At 37.8% G+C, this 17,238-nt stretch overlaps 1 protein-coding gene across 8 annotated transcripts in view; it reads right to left on the reverse strand.

The window, feature by feature from the left end:
* Positions 1-17,238, reverse strand: part of VWF (von Willebrand factor) — a 139,919-nt gene that overhangs the window by 6,160 nt on the left and 116,521 nt on the right. For all 8 annotated transcript variants that reach the window (XM_090148114.1, XM_031597117.2, XM_031597118.2 and 5 more), the window contains 6 exons: positions 15,336-15,519; positions 14,350-14,390; positions 9,550-9,666; positions 6,412-6,510; positions 5,499-5,627; positions 4,123-4,162 (listed from right to left, as the gene is read on the reverse strand). In XM_090148114.1, coding sequence (XP_090004240.1) covers positions 4,123-4,162; positions 5,499-5,627; positions 6,412-6,510; positions 9,550-9,666; positions 14,350-14,390; positions 15,336-15,519 — 610 coding nt within the window. The remainder of the gene's footprint in view (positions 1-4,122; positions 4,163-5,498; positions 5,628-6,411; positions 6,511-9,549; positions 9,667-14,349; positions 14,391-15,335; positions 15,520-17,238) is intronic.

The following is a 17,238-nucleotide window of genomic DNA, read 5'->3' on the forward strand; positions in this document are numbered from 1 at the left end:
GACTCAACAGTAGTTTCATTGCCTTTTTAATCTTGACTTACTGACTTGTTCCCAAATTACTTCAGTTTTTTAATTTACTTTTTCATAGACTTTCTCCTTTGCAAAGGCTGCTGCTTGTAACTTACAAGACATATTCAATTGGGATCAACTGAGAAGAGAGGTAGAAAGCAGAGATACAGCTCATTTCTTAAGAGGAAAACAAGGAATATCCTTTGCAAATAATAAAGTCCTTTGACACAAGAATGTAATGAGAAAATAAGCCTGTTCAATTATGCACTCCTAAGTATTTTAAACCTGGAATGCACTTGGTACACTAATTAGCTAAAACTGCCAAGTCATACCCAACAAAGAGAAACTGGTCCTTAAACAACCTTTGCTCAAACCATTCTAGACTATTATTTGAACTTGAGAGAATAAATTATTTGTCCAATTATTAATATGTTGGGTTTTTTTTGGTATGCAATATTTCATTTAACTTAATTTTACTATTGCAAAGAGCTTTTAAATTACTATAACCACTAATTAAACATATTTATTGAGCTATGATCATTCAGAAGAGGCTTTCTTCTCTACAAAATTACAGTGATAGGAATTCTCAGTAAAGCCCACTCACCCCACACATCTTTTAAATCTTAAGGTATTTTTGTGAATAGGTGATTTTCAGCATTCCTTACTTGAAGCCTGATAGACTAATGCTCTCATCACTAAATTACCTGTTTATGCCATTTAATGATAATCTATCTCAAAAGCATTTTGATTTCTATTTCTACAGCCAGAACTCAGTGTTTATACAGACAAGCAATGGCTTCAAACTCTGTAGAGTTTACTTCTTTCACCAGGAGTGTTATTACACTGCTAATCTTTTATTTATTAGCGCATGAATAGAGCAAAAAAAAAGAGATAATGGAGGACTGGCAAGATGTTGATATTCTGACATTAAAGATAATGTCTTTTTTTCTTTATGAGCTGCAAGATTTGTGTTCATTATTATTATTATCATTATTACTATTTAAAAAGGAGAAAACTGAGAATCGCAAGGTTGGAAATGACCTACAAGGTCATCCAGTCCCAACCAGCCTCCCACTACCATTGCTACCACAAGCACTAAACCATATCTCATAGCTCCTCATCCAGACACCTATTGAACACTGCCAGGGATGGTGACTCCACCACTTCCTAGGGCAGCGGAGGACCACTCCTCCAGCACCTGACAACTCTCTGAGAGAAAAAGTTCTTCCTTATGTCTAATCTAAACCTCCTCTGGTACAACTTGCGGCCATTTCCTCAGGTCCTGATTGTTGCCTGTGAGAAAAGGTTGAATCCCTTCTCATCACAACCTCACTTCAGGAAGTTGTAGAGTGCAATGAGGTCCCCCCGGGCCTCCTCTTCTCCAGACTGAACAATCCCAGCTCCCTCAGTTGCTCCAGACCCCTCACCAGTTTTGTTGCCTTTCTCTGGACACGTTCCAGGGCCTCAATGTCCTTTCTGTAGTGAGAGGCCCAAAACTGAACACAGTACTCAAGGTGCAGCCTCACCAGCGCTGAGTACAGGGGGATGATTACCTCCCTGCTCCTGCTGGCCACACTATTGCTAATGCAGGCCAGCATGGCATTGGCCCTCTTGGCCATCTGAGCACACTGTCAGCTCATGTTAAGCCAACCATCAATAAATACCACCAGGTCCCTTTCCTTTTCACAGTCATCCCCACTCAGCCTCTCAGCCCCAGGTCTATAGCGCTGCATGGGGTTTTTTGTGGCCAAAGTGCAGGACCCAGCACTTGGCCTTGTTGAACGTCATCTCATTCACCTCAGCCCAGTTTGCCAGCCTATCTAGATCCCTCTGAAGGGCCTCCCTTCAGAGGCAGATCGACACTACCTCCCAACTTGATGTCATCCGCAAACTTACTGAGTGTACACTCAGTCCCCTCATCTAGGTCATCAATAAAGATATTAAACAAGATGGGCTCCAGTACCGACCCCTGGGGGACACCACTTGTAACGGGCCACCAGCTGGACTTAACTCCTACTACCCAATGGGCAAAGCCCTCTAGTCAGTTCCTTACCCAAAGAAGGGTATACCTTTCCAGACCATGGGCAGCCAGTTTCCCCAGAAGAATACTGTGAGAGACCATGTCAAAGGCTTTGCTGAAGTCTACACAGACTACATCAACAGCCTTTCCCTCATCTGCCAGGCTGGTCACCCAGTCGTAGAAGATGATGTTGGTCAAGCACGACCTGCCTTTCACGAACCTGTGCTGGCTGGGCCTGATCCCCTGGATGCCACTCACATGTCATGTGATCTCTCCCAAGATGGCTTGCTCCATAACTTTCCCTGGTACCGAGGTCAGGCTGACAGGCCTGTAGTTTCCGGAATCCTCCTTATGGCCCTTCTTGTAGATGGGAGTCACACTGGCAAGCCTCCAGTCACAGAATCACAGAATGGCCAGGGTTGGAAGGGACCCCAAGGATCATGAATCTTCAACCCCCCTGCCACATGCAGGGTCAGTCCTCTGGGACCTCTTCAGATAAGCAGGAACGCTTGTAGATGGCTGGAAATGGCTCTGCAATCATCCCCGCCAGCTCCCTCAGCACCCTAGGATGGAGCCTGTCTGGACCCATGAACTTGTGACAGTCCAGATGGAGGAGTTCTGTGTCCACCTGAATCACTGGGTGTGTATTCCAGGCTTCCAGATCAGGGCACAAAGTGCCCTGATGATAACTGATCTGCCTATTAAAGGCAGATGCAAAGAAGGCGTTGAGGACCTCAGCCTTCTCCTTATCCTCAGTGGTCACGTTCCCCATTGCATCAAGTAAAGGATGGAAATTCTCCCCAGTTCTTCTTTACCACTGATATATTTACAAACGGATTTCTTATTCTCTTTTACTGCAGTGGCCAATCTGAGTTCAAGTTGGGCTTTCGCCCTCCTAACTTCCTCCCTGCGTACCTTAGCAACTTCCTTGTAATGTCCTAACGTACCCTGTCCCTTCTTTCAGAGGACATAGACTCTCTTCTTCCGGAGTCTCAACAATAGTTCTTGGCTCATCCACAATGGTCTTCTTCCCCTACAGCCCGCCTTACAGCATTCAGGGACAGCCTGTTCTTGTGCCTTTAAGATTTCCATCTTGAGGAGCATCCAGCATTCCTGGACCCATTTACCCTTAAGGAGTGACTCCCAAGGGACCCGTGCTACAAGCTTCCTGAACAGCAGAGTCCACCCTCCTGAAGGTCAAAATAGCAGTTTTGCTAGTCACCCTTCTGGCATCGCTAAGAATAGAGAACTCTGCAATTTCATGGTCGCTCTGTCCAAGACAGTCCCCAACCTTCACATCTCCCACCAGTCCTTCTCTGTTAGTGAAGAGCAGGTCTAGCAGGGCATCACCCCTGATAGGCTCTCCTACCAGCTGCGTAAGGTAGCTATCTTCCACACACTCTAGAAACCACAGAGGACTGCTTCCTCTGTGCTATATTTCTAACATGTGTCAGGGAAATTGAAGTCTCCCACAAGAACGAGTGCTGGCGAGCACTCAGAGATCCACCACAGAAATAAGAGCCCACCCTTCCTCATATAAGGAAGCCCTATCTAGTAGTTTGACTGCCATTTAATGCATTAAATTAAGAGTTGCAGGGCTGACTCCTTAATGGCAGAATTTAAGATGCAGGCAGGTTGTTCAGTAGGCATAAACCTTTGACAAGCATCTGTTTCCAACATTTTTTTGTTGTTGTTATTATAATATTAAAAAAAACAATTATAATTACTTTTCTTACACCAGCTAATTCTGCTAAATCTATTTTTCAGTCCACTGATTATTTATTAAATTTTTGACTCAGTCTCAGTTTATGTGACATGTCAACCTGCATATTTGTAACTGTTCCTTTTCTCTTTAGATAAACAATAAAATATAACATTCATAATTAACATGTGTATAATGGTACATACTGAAATGTAGAGAGTATCTGTTTCTTTCAAAGTGCTTATGAATACTGTCAAAACAATATTCTAGAAAAAAAACATGACAGCATTATCCATGAGGGTACTGGGGTGACTACATTTCTTAGCTCTCCTTATCCAACAGTTTAAGTTCTCTGCAATTTCCAAACAAGACTTTTGGCTTATTTACTTACATGTGTCACAGCAGGTATTGCCTAGTTTTGCAATTCTCCCCTAAAACAACAAAAATACAAATATTTTGACTACTGATACACATCTGTTCTGCTGAAAGTCTACAAAATTATGTTTGAAACAGCATGTTAGGCAAGAGAATTGTATTCCTATAAACATATAAAAATATAAATCTATAGTAATAACCAATCTCATTTTAATCTACTTAAAGTTGTTGAACATGTGATTTCATTTGTTGATAAAAGATTGGAAATAATTGACATGTTCAGTACTTTAAAATATTGTTTTCAATTTAGCTAACAGTAGAAGTTTTTTAAAGTAAAGACAATGAATACAGATCAACTTCTAGGAACCAAAGTGACAAAACACAGTGTATTCAAATCTTCTCTCAAAGAAAAACAGTTAAATGTCCCTCCTGATTTTTTTTTTCTCTAAACTTACTGTTACAAGAGAAAAACCCACTAATTTTACAGATGATGTAGTGGGGCTTCATTGTTGCTTCCATTGTTGCACAAGGGAGGAAAATAAATACAATTTGGGAATTTTGGTGTTAAAAATGATTTACAATTAGGGCATTCTGAATGTTGTGATAACACCATGCCTGCAATATAATCCAGCATTATTCAAAAATTCTGTTTATGTTGCAGCAACTTCCCAAAATGGTTTTATTCTTTCTGCATTTCACACATCAATTCTTTCTCGATTTGCTTGATGTGTATGTTGAGCAAGGTTTGGGCATGAGCTTTATTTAAGATTTCCTATTTCCTGTCATGCTGAAAAAATGGGACCAGTTAGTATCTGAGTGATGTTAGCTAAGCAAAAATAGAATACCATGTACAACACCCCTTCCTGGACTGCACAAGTAGGGTTTTTATTACACCATTATACCAAACCACTGCAAATGCAGAGGCTTGAGCTCTTCCAAGAGCATGACTAAAACTTTCTTACTCTAATCTTTTAAGAGAGTTGAGAAAAAATGCCTTGGTATTTAATGTATATTATCGTAAGCAAAAACAAAAAAAAGAGTCCAATTTGACTGTTTCTCAGTATGCATAATTATTCACACAGCTTTGCTCAGGATACTGAACTGAAAATACCGTGAGAACAATAATTTTCTTGATTTTACTGCTTCACATGAAATCTCATGGAATTACTGCATCTCTCCAGCAGTGCACTTTCACATGCGGCATTTATTTTAAAATAAAGGAAACTTACAGTTTTCCGAATTTCAAAGTAAGTTCAAATTCAGTTTAGCCAAGGTATGGTGAGAGAACTGGAGTTTCCTATCCCTAATACACTTATGGTACTTATATACAGAACAATAAACATGACAAAGGCTATTGGGAAACACAGAAACAGGACCCATTTCACTACTTACACCTTCAGCCAAACATCTTCTGGGATCAAATGGAGGACAGCCAGTGATTCTCCTTTCCCAGATAAAATCCCCTTTCTCATTTATTTTACAGAAGTGACTATCACAGCCATCCTGAAGTGATTCATTTGGCTGGAAAGATTTAAGAACTGTTAGCTTTTGCTAAAGCACAGGACAGTAAGTTTTCAGGGTACTGTATAACCTGATATTCCTTTATTAATATTCTATACCATATTCAAGTAATATACCACTGTGAGGAAGCTTATAAAACATGGCAATCTCCAGTAAACTGTAGTTTTCTAAAAATAATTATTTACTCTCATAGAAGTACTGAATACAGCTCAGCGAAGACTGCCAACTCTGACCTTTTTTAGTTCTTACCAAGGAAGGAACTTCCATTAACTTAAAGAAGAAACTTGTCTAAGCAAGAAACAAATTGTCTTTTAAAGAGACATATAAATGCATATTTAATAGCTGGTAGAGTGAGGAGCTTCCTCAATGAAATAACATAATCACACACAAGGAACTCCTGTGTTTAAGAAACTATCAAGCTGGGAAATTTTTTTGAGATTCACATTTTCAACTTAAATTATCCATTTCATTTCAAAGGAGGCTTTAGATTTCTGCTAGGTAGCTGTTGAGTTCCTATTCAAGTTAAAGTTATTTAATAATATTCAAACTTCTAGACATCAAGGTTGTCCTTCTCTAATTCACTGTGCTGTGAATTCATTTTCTTCTATAAACAACAACAAAAAACTTCCTTTAGAAAACATTCTGGGATATAAAAGAAAAGGTACTAAAAACACCTTACTGACTAACAAAAAAAGAAGAAAAATAAGCTTTCCTTTTAGCTACCAGAAGTCTGTGCTACATTTATGTCAACTCTTAAGTAAAAGAAACAGTGCTTTGAACTTACCCGAAGGTACTGAAACCTTCCATCTCTCAGTCTGATGCCACATGAAGTTGGCACACATTTTCCACAGCAAGAACCAGAAATTTCCTGCCTTCTGTAATTCTAGAAGGCGAAGAACTTCACATGGAATTGTTTCTCTTTCCTCCCTCCCCCTCCCCCTCCCCCATCCCCCCCCCTCCCCCATCCCCCCCCATCCTCCCCCCCCCCCCCCCGGTTGGGAAGCCCTGCTTGGGCTTTTTTGTTTGTTTCTTTTTGTTGTCTTTTTTATCTTTTCGTTTTGTTTTGTTTTTTTTCCTAAGCATATCTCCTATGCATTTTTTTAGAAGGTGTTTTCCAGGGAGGAGAGAATGGAGGAAGAATTCAATAGCTGAAGAAATTGTAAGCAAGTATTTTTGAGGGTTTTTTTTTTTTTTTTTAAGTAGGTCTAAACTAGCTCAATCGAACAAATTGCATGCTTTTGTTTTATAAAGGCTGGCATTAATCCTTGTACTGATTTATAATAAATATAGAAAGAAGTTTATTTCCAATTACAAAGTCTCTTGTGTCCACTAAATTCAATATTCTGTGACTATAACTGTAGCAAGATAAGGCTGACCAAAAGAAGTGACAGTAGGAGGAAACAAATTCATTAAAATATTCTGAGAGGCATGCAATTCACATTTGTGGTGGGTAGGAACTTTCCCATAAGCTAATATGTTTCTCCGTAAGGTCATTTTTCTCCATAAGCTAAGAAGGCTAGAAAACCACTGAACATTGGACAGGGAAATGGAAGAATAAGGCTAAGATGGAAATTATGAACAATGAAAAGAAAGAGAGTAATGGAGAGGATACCATCATAAAATGAAAAAGAAGGAAAGAAGAAAGGAATAATGGAGCCTGAAAAATGGCATAAAAAAGGAAAAATACAGTGGTGGGAGAAGGAGTATGGAAAAAACAAGTAGAACTTGATGGTGAGGATAGAACAGATATAATGGTAAGTGAAAAATAAAACAACAGAAAAACTAACTTAAGACATGAAGTGTCCCACAAAAATGTCTCCAGCTGCTACACATAACAAACAGCTGCTTATGATGAGCTAAATTTTCTTTAAGACAACAAACACTTCCTGGTTAAATGAAGGCATGCATGTTATCCATACGTATTATTATAAAAAATAATTGGGGAGAGTGGGGTGTTAATATTAAACCACTAGAAGAAATCTAATTTGGTAAATTTGCTCTACTACTGAAAATGTAAGCACCTATGGTAGGCCATAAACAGAAAACACATCCTGAAGAATAGAATATGCTGCAGTTGGCTGCATTTCAATGACCAATGCACTAACTTTCACTGCTTCAAGAGACAGTAGAAAGCAAGTGCTCCCGAGACAGTACATACTCTACCCCATGATTTTGTCCATTATGGATGAATTGCTTTTAATCTAGGTATATTACAAAATCAGTGACTGAGACAGAAAGGATTCAAAGTGAGCGAGTAAATTCCACTGGCCTTAGAGTGATGAATTCTATTAATTTGATTTATTTGAATTTGGTATCCTTCAAGTTCCAGTATCATTACTATGGCTACAATCTAGACCCGTAAGCTGCCTTGGGTAGCTGCGCATCTCTGAAACATAATTTCATGGTGTTTAATAATCCCAACTGGAAATAGCTCTCTTTTGTTTTTATTTTTATTGTTTGTTTAGTCCAAATTTTTGAGTCAGGTTGTAGGAAGGCTGTTTGGGAATTATACAGATACCAAGAGGGGCAAGAGTGGAATGTTTTCCCTCCTGTTTTTTCCATGTACTTTATTGATTCTCCTACCTTTAATTTTTACAGCTAGCACTGAAAAGGAAGAATTCTTATTTGTGCACGTCTGTGTGGGAACATACACATGCACACATGTTACTTGTCACAGATTCATTTTAGTATACCTTTTGTCATTTATCTGCCAGGTTACATTTTGTGAAAGGAAGAAAGGTGTTCAGCACCAAGGTTCATCATTTATTTTCTCTTCAGGAGTGTGACTAAAATCGTATCTAATACAAGTGGCAATATTAGGATCCAGAACAACATTTAAGTATTCCAGATTCATCCCTTTGTCACTTGATGCAAATAAACAGAGTCAAGGCCTTTTTTCTCACCCAACAGACTAATGGAACACATATGTGTATGTCTAAATTGCCTTCGCCCCATAAAAGAGACTGGCTGTTTCTAGTTTGTGTAGGAAATAGAAGTCAACAAATAACCTCTGCCTATTTAATTATTTGTAAGACAAGCTAGCTGGGACACTGCTAACAATTAATCAATATCAGGGGTTGAGCCTATAGTTGTGTTCTGTTTTGTTTACTTGTGCAGCTGGCATAGTGGAAATTTGATTTACTGCTTTTTCCTTCCAACTTCTACCAGACTTCCCCATAACTCTGTCCCCTCCTTTTGCAAGGACTCTGTTGATGAATTCTTCTTCTAGATATCAGCCAGGAATCCTGTATGATTATGTCAGAGATGTATTTTTGATGCAATGGCCATTGCTTGCACAGGCTGTGGATTTGTGTGGGCCCACTGGACTCCATTCACTCCATGGAAAGGCAGAAGACAAGAGGGCATTTAAACATTTTTCTGTGAAAGTTAGTTGCTGATCTGTGTTCTTTGGACAGGGGGAGACAGAGGTAGCCTCTGCAATTTGCTTAGATCTCCCTCATTTTGAATTGTTAACGCTAAAAGAAAAAAATATATATGTGATTCAGCAAACTACTTAGGCACTTCAGTCACACTGTTGGTCAGCAGAGTACAAATGAGAGCAATTTGCCAAGCTTATTCATTGCTAACGACAGAAGCAGCAGCAGACTTCAAAAAGGTCAGTGAAACTAATAGGAATAATCACTTCAAATTACTACTGGGTTCAGCTATTAGACAATTTGGAAATAGTCACAGGAAAGTCCTGAAAGAGGAAGATTCTGACTGAGCTGTCAGTTCCTAGATAGACAGAGATAATGCAGGAAATGACACTATAGCAGTTCTAGCACTTCCTGTAATAGTGATTTCTAATACCTCGTTTTGCCCAAAAGGTAAGTAGCCTAAATTGTACAAATACTGATATATACAGTGAAGATCTTATCATCAGACAGTCTTAATCAGAGCATCCAGAATTGCTTGCACTTACTGTTGGGCACGGTTCACAGCTGAATTTTGTACATGTGAGACTGTATCTCCGAGAAGACACTGACTGGAGGGAGCAGATGCATGTTGTGCATTGATCCACCATCATGCGTTTCCATGGCTGAAACATTAGAAATGGCTGGTAAAGTCTGTCTCTTGAGCAAAACTCAAACAAATGACCAATTTTATCTGTGTTAACTGTCTTTCATTAAGCAAAGTTCTTCAAGTCCTCGCAAGAGAAAGCAAAATCAATGCCCTCACTTTCCAGAGATCCAAATTTTACATCTATAATCTCCCAACAAGCAGCAAAGCAGAAGCCTATTTTTCTAGTAAATCATTCAGAATTCTGTAATTTCCAAAATGGCATTGTTATTACTTCCTTAATTACAGAGCTAGCAAAGAAGAAAGGAATCTCTGAAAACAGTAAGAAAGATTTTGTCATGAGTTGTCCTTACTATGTGCTAGGTGGTTTCCACCAGTTTATTTTTCTCAAGTGCTGTGAATCAGTTCACGAACAATATTTAGTTCTTGAGCCATCACAGCTAACCATTTATGAATGAAAATTACTTGTTATTATTTCTACATATTAAAAAAAAAAAATCACTTAGAATCCCTGGAGGCCTAAAAGTTTAAAATTGTCAAGAGTAGAAGGAGAAAAACAAACAAAAAGCAGTTACTGAATGATGCACTGGACTCCCTCACAGCTACAAGAAAATCAGTGACTGAACTGGCAGAGAACTTTTTTGCAGCACTGTTTTCTTAATCCCATCACCTTTTTGAAAGCAAGCAAAAACGACGTTAAAACATAGAGTGGAAAATGTCACACTACTAGATAGGAAAGAATAGGATGTGGAGTTAACAACTGGATTAAAGAAATTCTAAATCCAAATTCTTTCTGCCTCCAAAGAACATAGACTTTCATTTTAACCTCAAAATAATAAACTGCTTTGGCTAAGTGGACAAAATTGGTGCAGTGCATGAAAGACTGCACAAAGAACATCTGAAAACTAATAAACAGACACCGAATATTGCTTGACAAAAACTTCGGGTAGGCTTCAAAATGGAATTTCACTGTTGACTTCTCAGAGAACAGGCATTTCCCGCATCTCGTACTACACGTAACCATAATGTCATTTTTTTATTACACACAAGTAAACATTCCTGGAACAAATGAAGTAAAATTAAGAAGTTAGCCAGAGCAAATGTGTAAAGTTAATGGATTTAGGGGTAGTTCTGAGCCACATACCCACTGAAGAACAAATGTTTTGAATAAAGAATATTAATTACATTCTATCACTAGACCTCAGCACAACACCTGTCTTTAGAGCTCAGTGGTTTTTAACAGAGCACCAACAAAAGAAATGACTTTATTTTTGTTTTGTAGAGGTCTAGGAAAAAGATTCTCCATGAACAATATGATGGAGGTTGTAATTCTGATGGGAAGACATCAAGTATTTTAATAATTTAGCTTGAAATTTCAGTATAAGATCCCTCACTTTTACCAATTTAACCTTCTATTATGAATATCTAGAGAGTTGAAAGAACTGAATGGATTCAGACATGAAGACACACATAGGTGTGGAATGGCAAGCAAATATACAAAACGTGTTGTTTTGTCTAGTCTTAACATTGGAAAGGGTTTGGTTATCAGAATGACAGTTCTAGTACAGAATTTATGGCCCCTAAAGGTCATTTGGTTCACTGATAATAGCACTGCTGTAGTGGGTTACTAACCAGGAGATCAGGCTGCCCAGGACCCCATTCAATCTGTCATTGAGCACCTCCAGAGATGAGGCATTCTTCTCTCGGCAACCTGTTCCACCCTCTGAGTAAAAAATTTCTTCCTAATGTCTAACCTAAATCTCCTCTCTTTTACTGTAAAGCCATTACCCCTTGTCCTGTCACTATCAGACCATGTAAAAGCTCCCTTCAAGTACTGGAAGGCAACATCTATTTGGCTCTAAACATACGTAATTCAGTTCCTCTAGATGAATGTTTACACAAAATTCCTTAGCAACGTTAAGCTTTCATATCAAGAAGAAAGGATCTACAAAACCACAACTGATATAACAATTGCTATGCTCACTGGATAGATTAAAAATTCCAATTTTATAGAAAAAGATGAGTAAAGGTGAGCTATCCAAAAAACACTGTTATGGGCAGAAATGAAGTGCATACTAGAAACATGTTAAAACAAAACACACAAAAACGGAGGAAGGATTTACTTTGATCCAAAGTTTCTATCACAGTTTAGTTTTATAATTTTTTAGAGTGTTCAACAATCAGCATGCAAATGGACTTTAATAATGATATTTTGTGAGCAAACATAGCTTAGCATGACAAAACTGAGTGAAACAATAGATTGGTGCGACTTTTTCCCTTCATATAATACACATCTATCATATGTTTTCTTGGCTAGCATAGAATAAAATGTCAACATCTGCTAACCCAGTGCTAGTCAGTGCAAACAAAATAACATGCATAAAGCCAAGATCTATTCAGATCTCCTACAAAACTACAACTCAACAAATGCCTGAGAAAACAGATGAGTGATGCAGATAATCCTTCCAGTAACTACAAACACCTGCTTGGAATTCTGCAGTAAAGCCCACCACATTTTTAAGAACAGTGGAGTGAATATGATACACTGAATTACATAGTTAACAACTGCAGTAAATGACTCAAAACTTTGAACTATTCAATGAATGAGTTAATAGAGGAAAGTTTTTCCCTGATATAAAATGAAATCTGAAACCTACTATTAAAGGATACAGAATAAGGGGTTCAAAATCCTGGAAGTATAAACTTCTGTGAACAACACATCTTCCTTCCTGACCCGAGCTCTAAAAGAGTCACTGAAGTAAGAAATAAACTAAGATAAAGCTGTGGTAACCCCAGCTGCTCAAAAAATTTCAGACATACAACTAATTAGCTTAAAAAAGTAACTGAATAAAAAAAAAAATGAAAATACACATTAAACAAGTTCTAATTTAAGATCCACAAAATACTTTTATCCTTTTTTTTTTCCCCATTAAAATGTCCCTTTTGTCTAGATAGGTTCCAAAATTCATATCTTCATTCAAATTTCACACTCTTCTCTCCACTCTGAAAAAACGTTTTAGTAACTGTGTTGCTGAACGCTAGGTGCCTGATACAGTGAAAAAGTAAAGCACAGAAGTAATACAGCAGCTGGGGCCTACCTATACCCTCAAAATCTTTCACAGACTGCGTTTGATAAAATGGCTGATTGTCAGCAAGACAAGTAAAACATTTTAAAATCTGGATTAAAAAAAAGTTTTTATAGAGGTCCAAATAGCAAACAAAAACAAATCATAATGCAATTGTGTCACATCATGAATTCATGATAATTTAAGAAATTTTGTTAAGATAGAAATTTTTTCAGTATTTGACAAATTTAAAGATTTTACTTTTTATCTTCAAAATACTTAATAAGGGCTCTTAATAAAAGCTTTCTCAAAAATTTCTGATGTTGTACTTAAAATATTTTTAAATACTTAAAAACAGAATAAGGACTCTGACAAATCCAGTCAACATTTTGTTGGAAGAGAAAAAATTATTTGTTCATCAAATAACAGCACACAATTGGAAAGATACCTTCTTTTTGCAACACAATTTAATTTACAAATTTATATTTACACAATCTATGACAACAGATGTCAGGAGCTGACAATTGTACTGAATAATACTCTCTACAAGAAAGTTTTTTATGAAAGGGAGTTACTTCGTCTCTCAACGTATTGTAGAGGAGACAAACAGATGATGGAGGTTTAATGGCTTTAGCTCTAACAAAATGAAGTACTTATACCTACTAAATATTAAAAAAAAAAATCCAAAATGGAAGCAATATATGGAGAGAGGTGCTCTCTGCTCAAAAAAACAAAGAGTTTTGCTCCTCGAGAGTCCAAAGAGATTTAGATTTTATCAATATACTTTATCAATAAACAAAAAAAAAGGAACATTTAGGTTAAAAGTTAGGTTAAATGAATAAAGGGGACCTGTTTCCCCCAGGGATGCTGAGAGAGCTGTCTGACACCAGAGGTGATGCCAGAACATGGATTTAGGGAAATAATGGCCTATTGACAGAGCTCTCCAAAGATAAATTCAGCATAAATGAGATCAGATGCTTAACTACAATCCTTCCCACTGTTATGGACTGGGTAAAACACATCTTTATCTATCCACTAAGTATCCAGTTGAGACAAAAACTTCCTCTGAGCTGAGATCAGCAGAGATTTTAAAATGGCACAGAAGGCAAGCAGGAGCTTAGCTTTCCTATTCCTGCTACTAGCCAAGGAGAGAGAGTCCTCCTTCCACACAGGTAGAACAAGAGTCTCTACCCTTTCTTAATCTTTCTCATTCTCTAGTAGAATACAGGAAGCATTCCCTTCCCTGAGGTTGGTAAGAATCACCTTATAGATTATCTATCACAGGCAGTTTCCTATCTGTCTGGTAGCCTGCAAGTCATTACACAATGCAAAATAGCACAGTTTTTAAGCACTTTTTTCCAAACATCCTTTCAAGATAAGAACACGCAACTTTCCCTATTTTGCAGAGATGCTCACTGTCATACAAGAAAGTTTGTGGCAGGGTCATGACCCGGATATGCACATGTGGAACTCCTACAACTGCTTTTAGTACAATGTCTCATTGGTAGGGATTCTGGCTGAGAAAAGCTGCCCTGTACACTTACGTGTATTTGAGCAAGTCTGTTTTTTTTTTAAAAGCTCATTCAAATAAGCTAAATGTCTTATCACTACAGCAAATAAAAGGAAGCTTGCCTTACCCCAATAACAGTGCCATTCAAAGGACAACCATTCACGGGTACTGAAAGAGATGGTAATATTGCATTTAAAGTGCTGTTACTTGGACTTAATAAAGCAGAAGTATATATATTCTTTATTCATTAAAGTTCCAACTGAGGACATCTAAATCCAGATACAGTGAAAATAAATACAATTTTACCCTCTTACGTTATAATTTGAAAAGTAATAATTCAGCCAGTTATATTAATCTCCACATCCAAACATCCCTTTGCCTCCAAATATCCCTTGCTAAGTTGCTTGTTTTTTCTTTCCCTACCCTTTTCTTAAATTTATTTATTATGTAGATTTTCCCCTCTGTTTCTATCCTCACATTCTCAGAAAACACACTCAGAAGTTTTCAGCAAGTTACAACACTTATTTCTCTTTCTTCTTCCACTGAAGTTCCTTCCCATGAGGTTGTCCCAAATACCTGTCAATTATATGTGACTGAGAGTCTGCCCATACTGTGTCCAAACAGCCAGATCTTTTGATATCTATTTTTGATGTAAGTATATGCTAGTAAATGGCCACCACTACAACACTCAGAGATGTCCAGAAGGCATAATGACTCCATGGAAACTCTCTGTTCGTAAGGAGTAACAACACTGCAGATGGTAACAGCATTGCACCTTTCTAGGTCAAAAGCACGTCAAGACCTTGTAATAACTGCTTAACACCACAAACTAGTGCTGTAATTTGCTGTTAATACATAGCCTGGTATGTCTCTCTAAGTAATGACAATAGTAATTAATTCAAAAGGAAACTGAGAACATTGTTTAGAAAGAGAAAATAATAGCAGCAGGAGCTACTATAGTCAATGTTTAAATCATGCAGGATAGCTTCAAAGTGATATTACGCTTGCAAAGGATACACTTTTGAAATTGCCACTGTAAAACAGAAGATTAGCACATGAGATGATTAACTCTTCACTGATTTCATTTGTCATTTGTCATACAGAATACCTTACCACATCTGCACGTAGGACAGCAGTCTATTACTTGGTCGCAGCGTAATTCAGTTCCATCTGGACAGTCAGGTACATCCATCTGAGAGCAGGACAGATTCTTTTTCTGCACAAAAACCTCATCATTCACTCGGACGCACTCATTAATTATGCACTTATTGAAGGGGGATTGCCACTCCGTGCCAACCTGACAGGAAAGTGTTAAAGGATTAAATACAGACAGAAGTTTTTGTGTCACTAAACAAAGCAAAGGGCACCCTAGTCAAAGCACTAGTTTGCAGAATATATATCCACTGCTTTGGGAACAACCTGTCACTCAAAAGTTCTTCACAAGCCCATACTGTGACTATCTTTTTACAAAACAGTCTTCTGCTTGGTTTTTTGGGTAAGGAAATGAATGGGGCAGGTGAAATAATGTTCAAAGAAGAAAAATGTATGCTTACATAGATTTAAGTTTACATTTGTTCCTTGTAGCTGGTTGTGTTGCACTACTCAGCAGCCAAGCTGGCCATCTTTCCACTGGAACCTACTGCAAACCAGCTTCACTAAGCCCAAAAGAGGCTTTGACAATAAACTGTTGAGGAGAAAAGACTTGCAAATATAGGAGAGACCATATCCTGTTGATGTCCCCTGCTGGTTATTATCATCCACGAGTCAGATAAAGCAGGTCATGGGAAGAGATAGCAACACAGACCTGAAAGAAAATGCTCCCTAGTTCAGTGCCATGCAGAGTTGATTACTGCTTTGAGGCAGGATGCTTCCACTTTTCATTTCACTTAAATAGTGATGTGAGAGGATCGAACTAGGTGACCTTTAAGATCACTTTCAAGTCAAGACATTCTGTGAGAATCAGACCCCTCCAGTAGTCAAACATTGCTCAGAAGATTCCTGAATATTCTTCCTTCTCCTGTTTGTTAGACAGTTCATTCCTTGCTGACGACACAGGAGATGAAAGAGTACACAGCAAGAACAAGACAACAGAGTATAAGTATCTATAACTCCAATAACACAACAGAACCCAGTAATACACAGCAGGATGTGGGGGAAAAAAGGCCTTCTGAGGGCTTGATTTATGAAGCAGAGAATAATACTGATCCAGATTATGAAATATCTTTGGTGAAATCAGGGAAGAAGCAGACAGCAAAATGATACATTTATATTTTGAAAAGGACAGAAGCAAACTGCTTTTGTAAAATAGGTAATTTAAAAGTTAATACCAAATATATGAAAGTGATATGTAACTATAAGCGCAAACATGCTATAAAAGAATAAGGGGGGAAAAAAAAAACAAGGGAAGAAGGTCTTTTATGTTAAGCCCGTTTAACTTACTGTTCGTGCTTTTCTTCACCAAATCCAAATTTCTGTGTAAGATTAAGTAATTTAATGCTACAAGAGATGGCAAAGGTTTGCCAAGGCCAGTTAGTTGGATTAGGGACAGAATAAACTGAATAAACGGAAGGAATTTAAACATAAATGAAGAGAAAAAAAGAGAGAAAATATGGCCTAGTTATCCAGAGTGATAGATTGTCTGCAGAATATTCTGAATGGCTAGTTGCATGTATTTATTTTTCATTATTGGTCTTTTTGGAAAGGACACAAATAAATACCAAAGGAAGAAACACTGCTGAAAATAAGCTGTTATTTTGAACAAAGAAGTGTGCCTAGAAAACCGCAGTCAGACCTGACACTCAGCCTTCATCCTCACATCTTCAGTAAACAGATGCAATTAATATTTCTATCCACATTCAGTTCCTGATATTCTCATATTTCAACTCACATAAAATGGGATATACTATTTGAACAGAACCATAGAATGCAAGCAGCTAAATATCCAACCTACATAGCATCCACCATTATTTAAACAGATTTTCTACAGCCAGAGAAAATGTTTTCATTAAAATTCTTT

This window comes from Phasianus colchicus, chromosome 1, assembly GCF_987193195.1.
Source record: "Phasianus colchicus chromosome 1, bPhaCol1.hap1.1, whole genome shotgun sequence".
Taxonomy (NCBI): Eukaryota; Metazoa; Chordata; class Aves; order Galliformes; family Phasianidae; genus Phasianus; species Phasianus colchicus.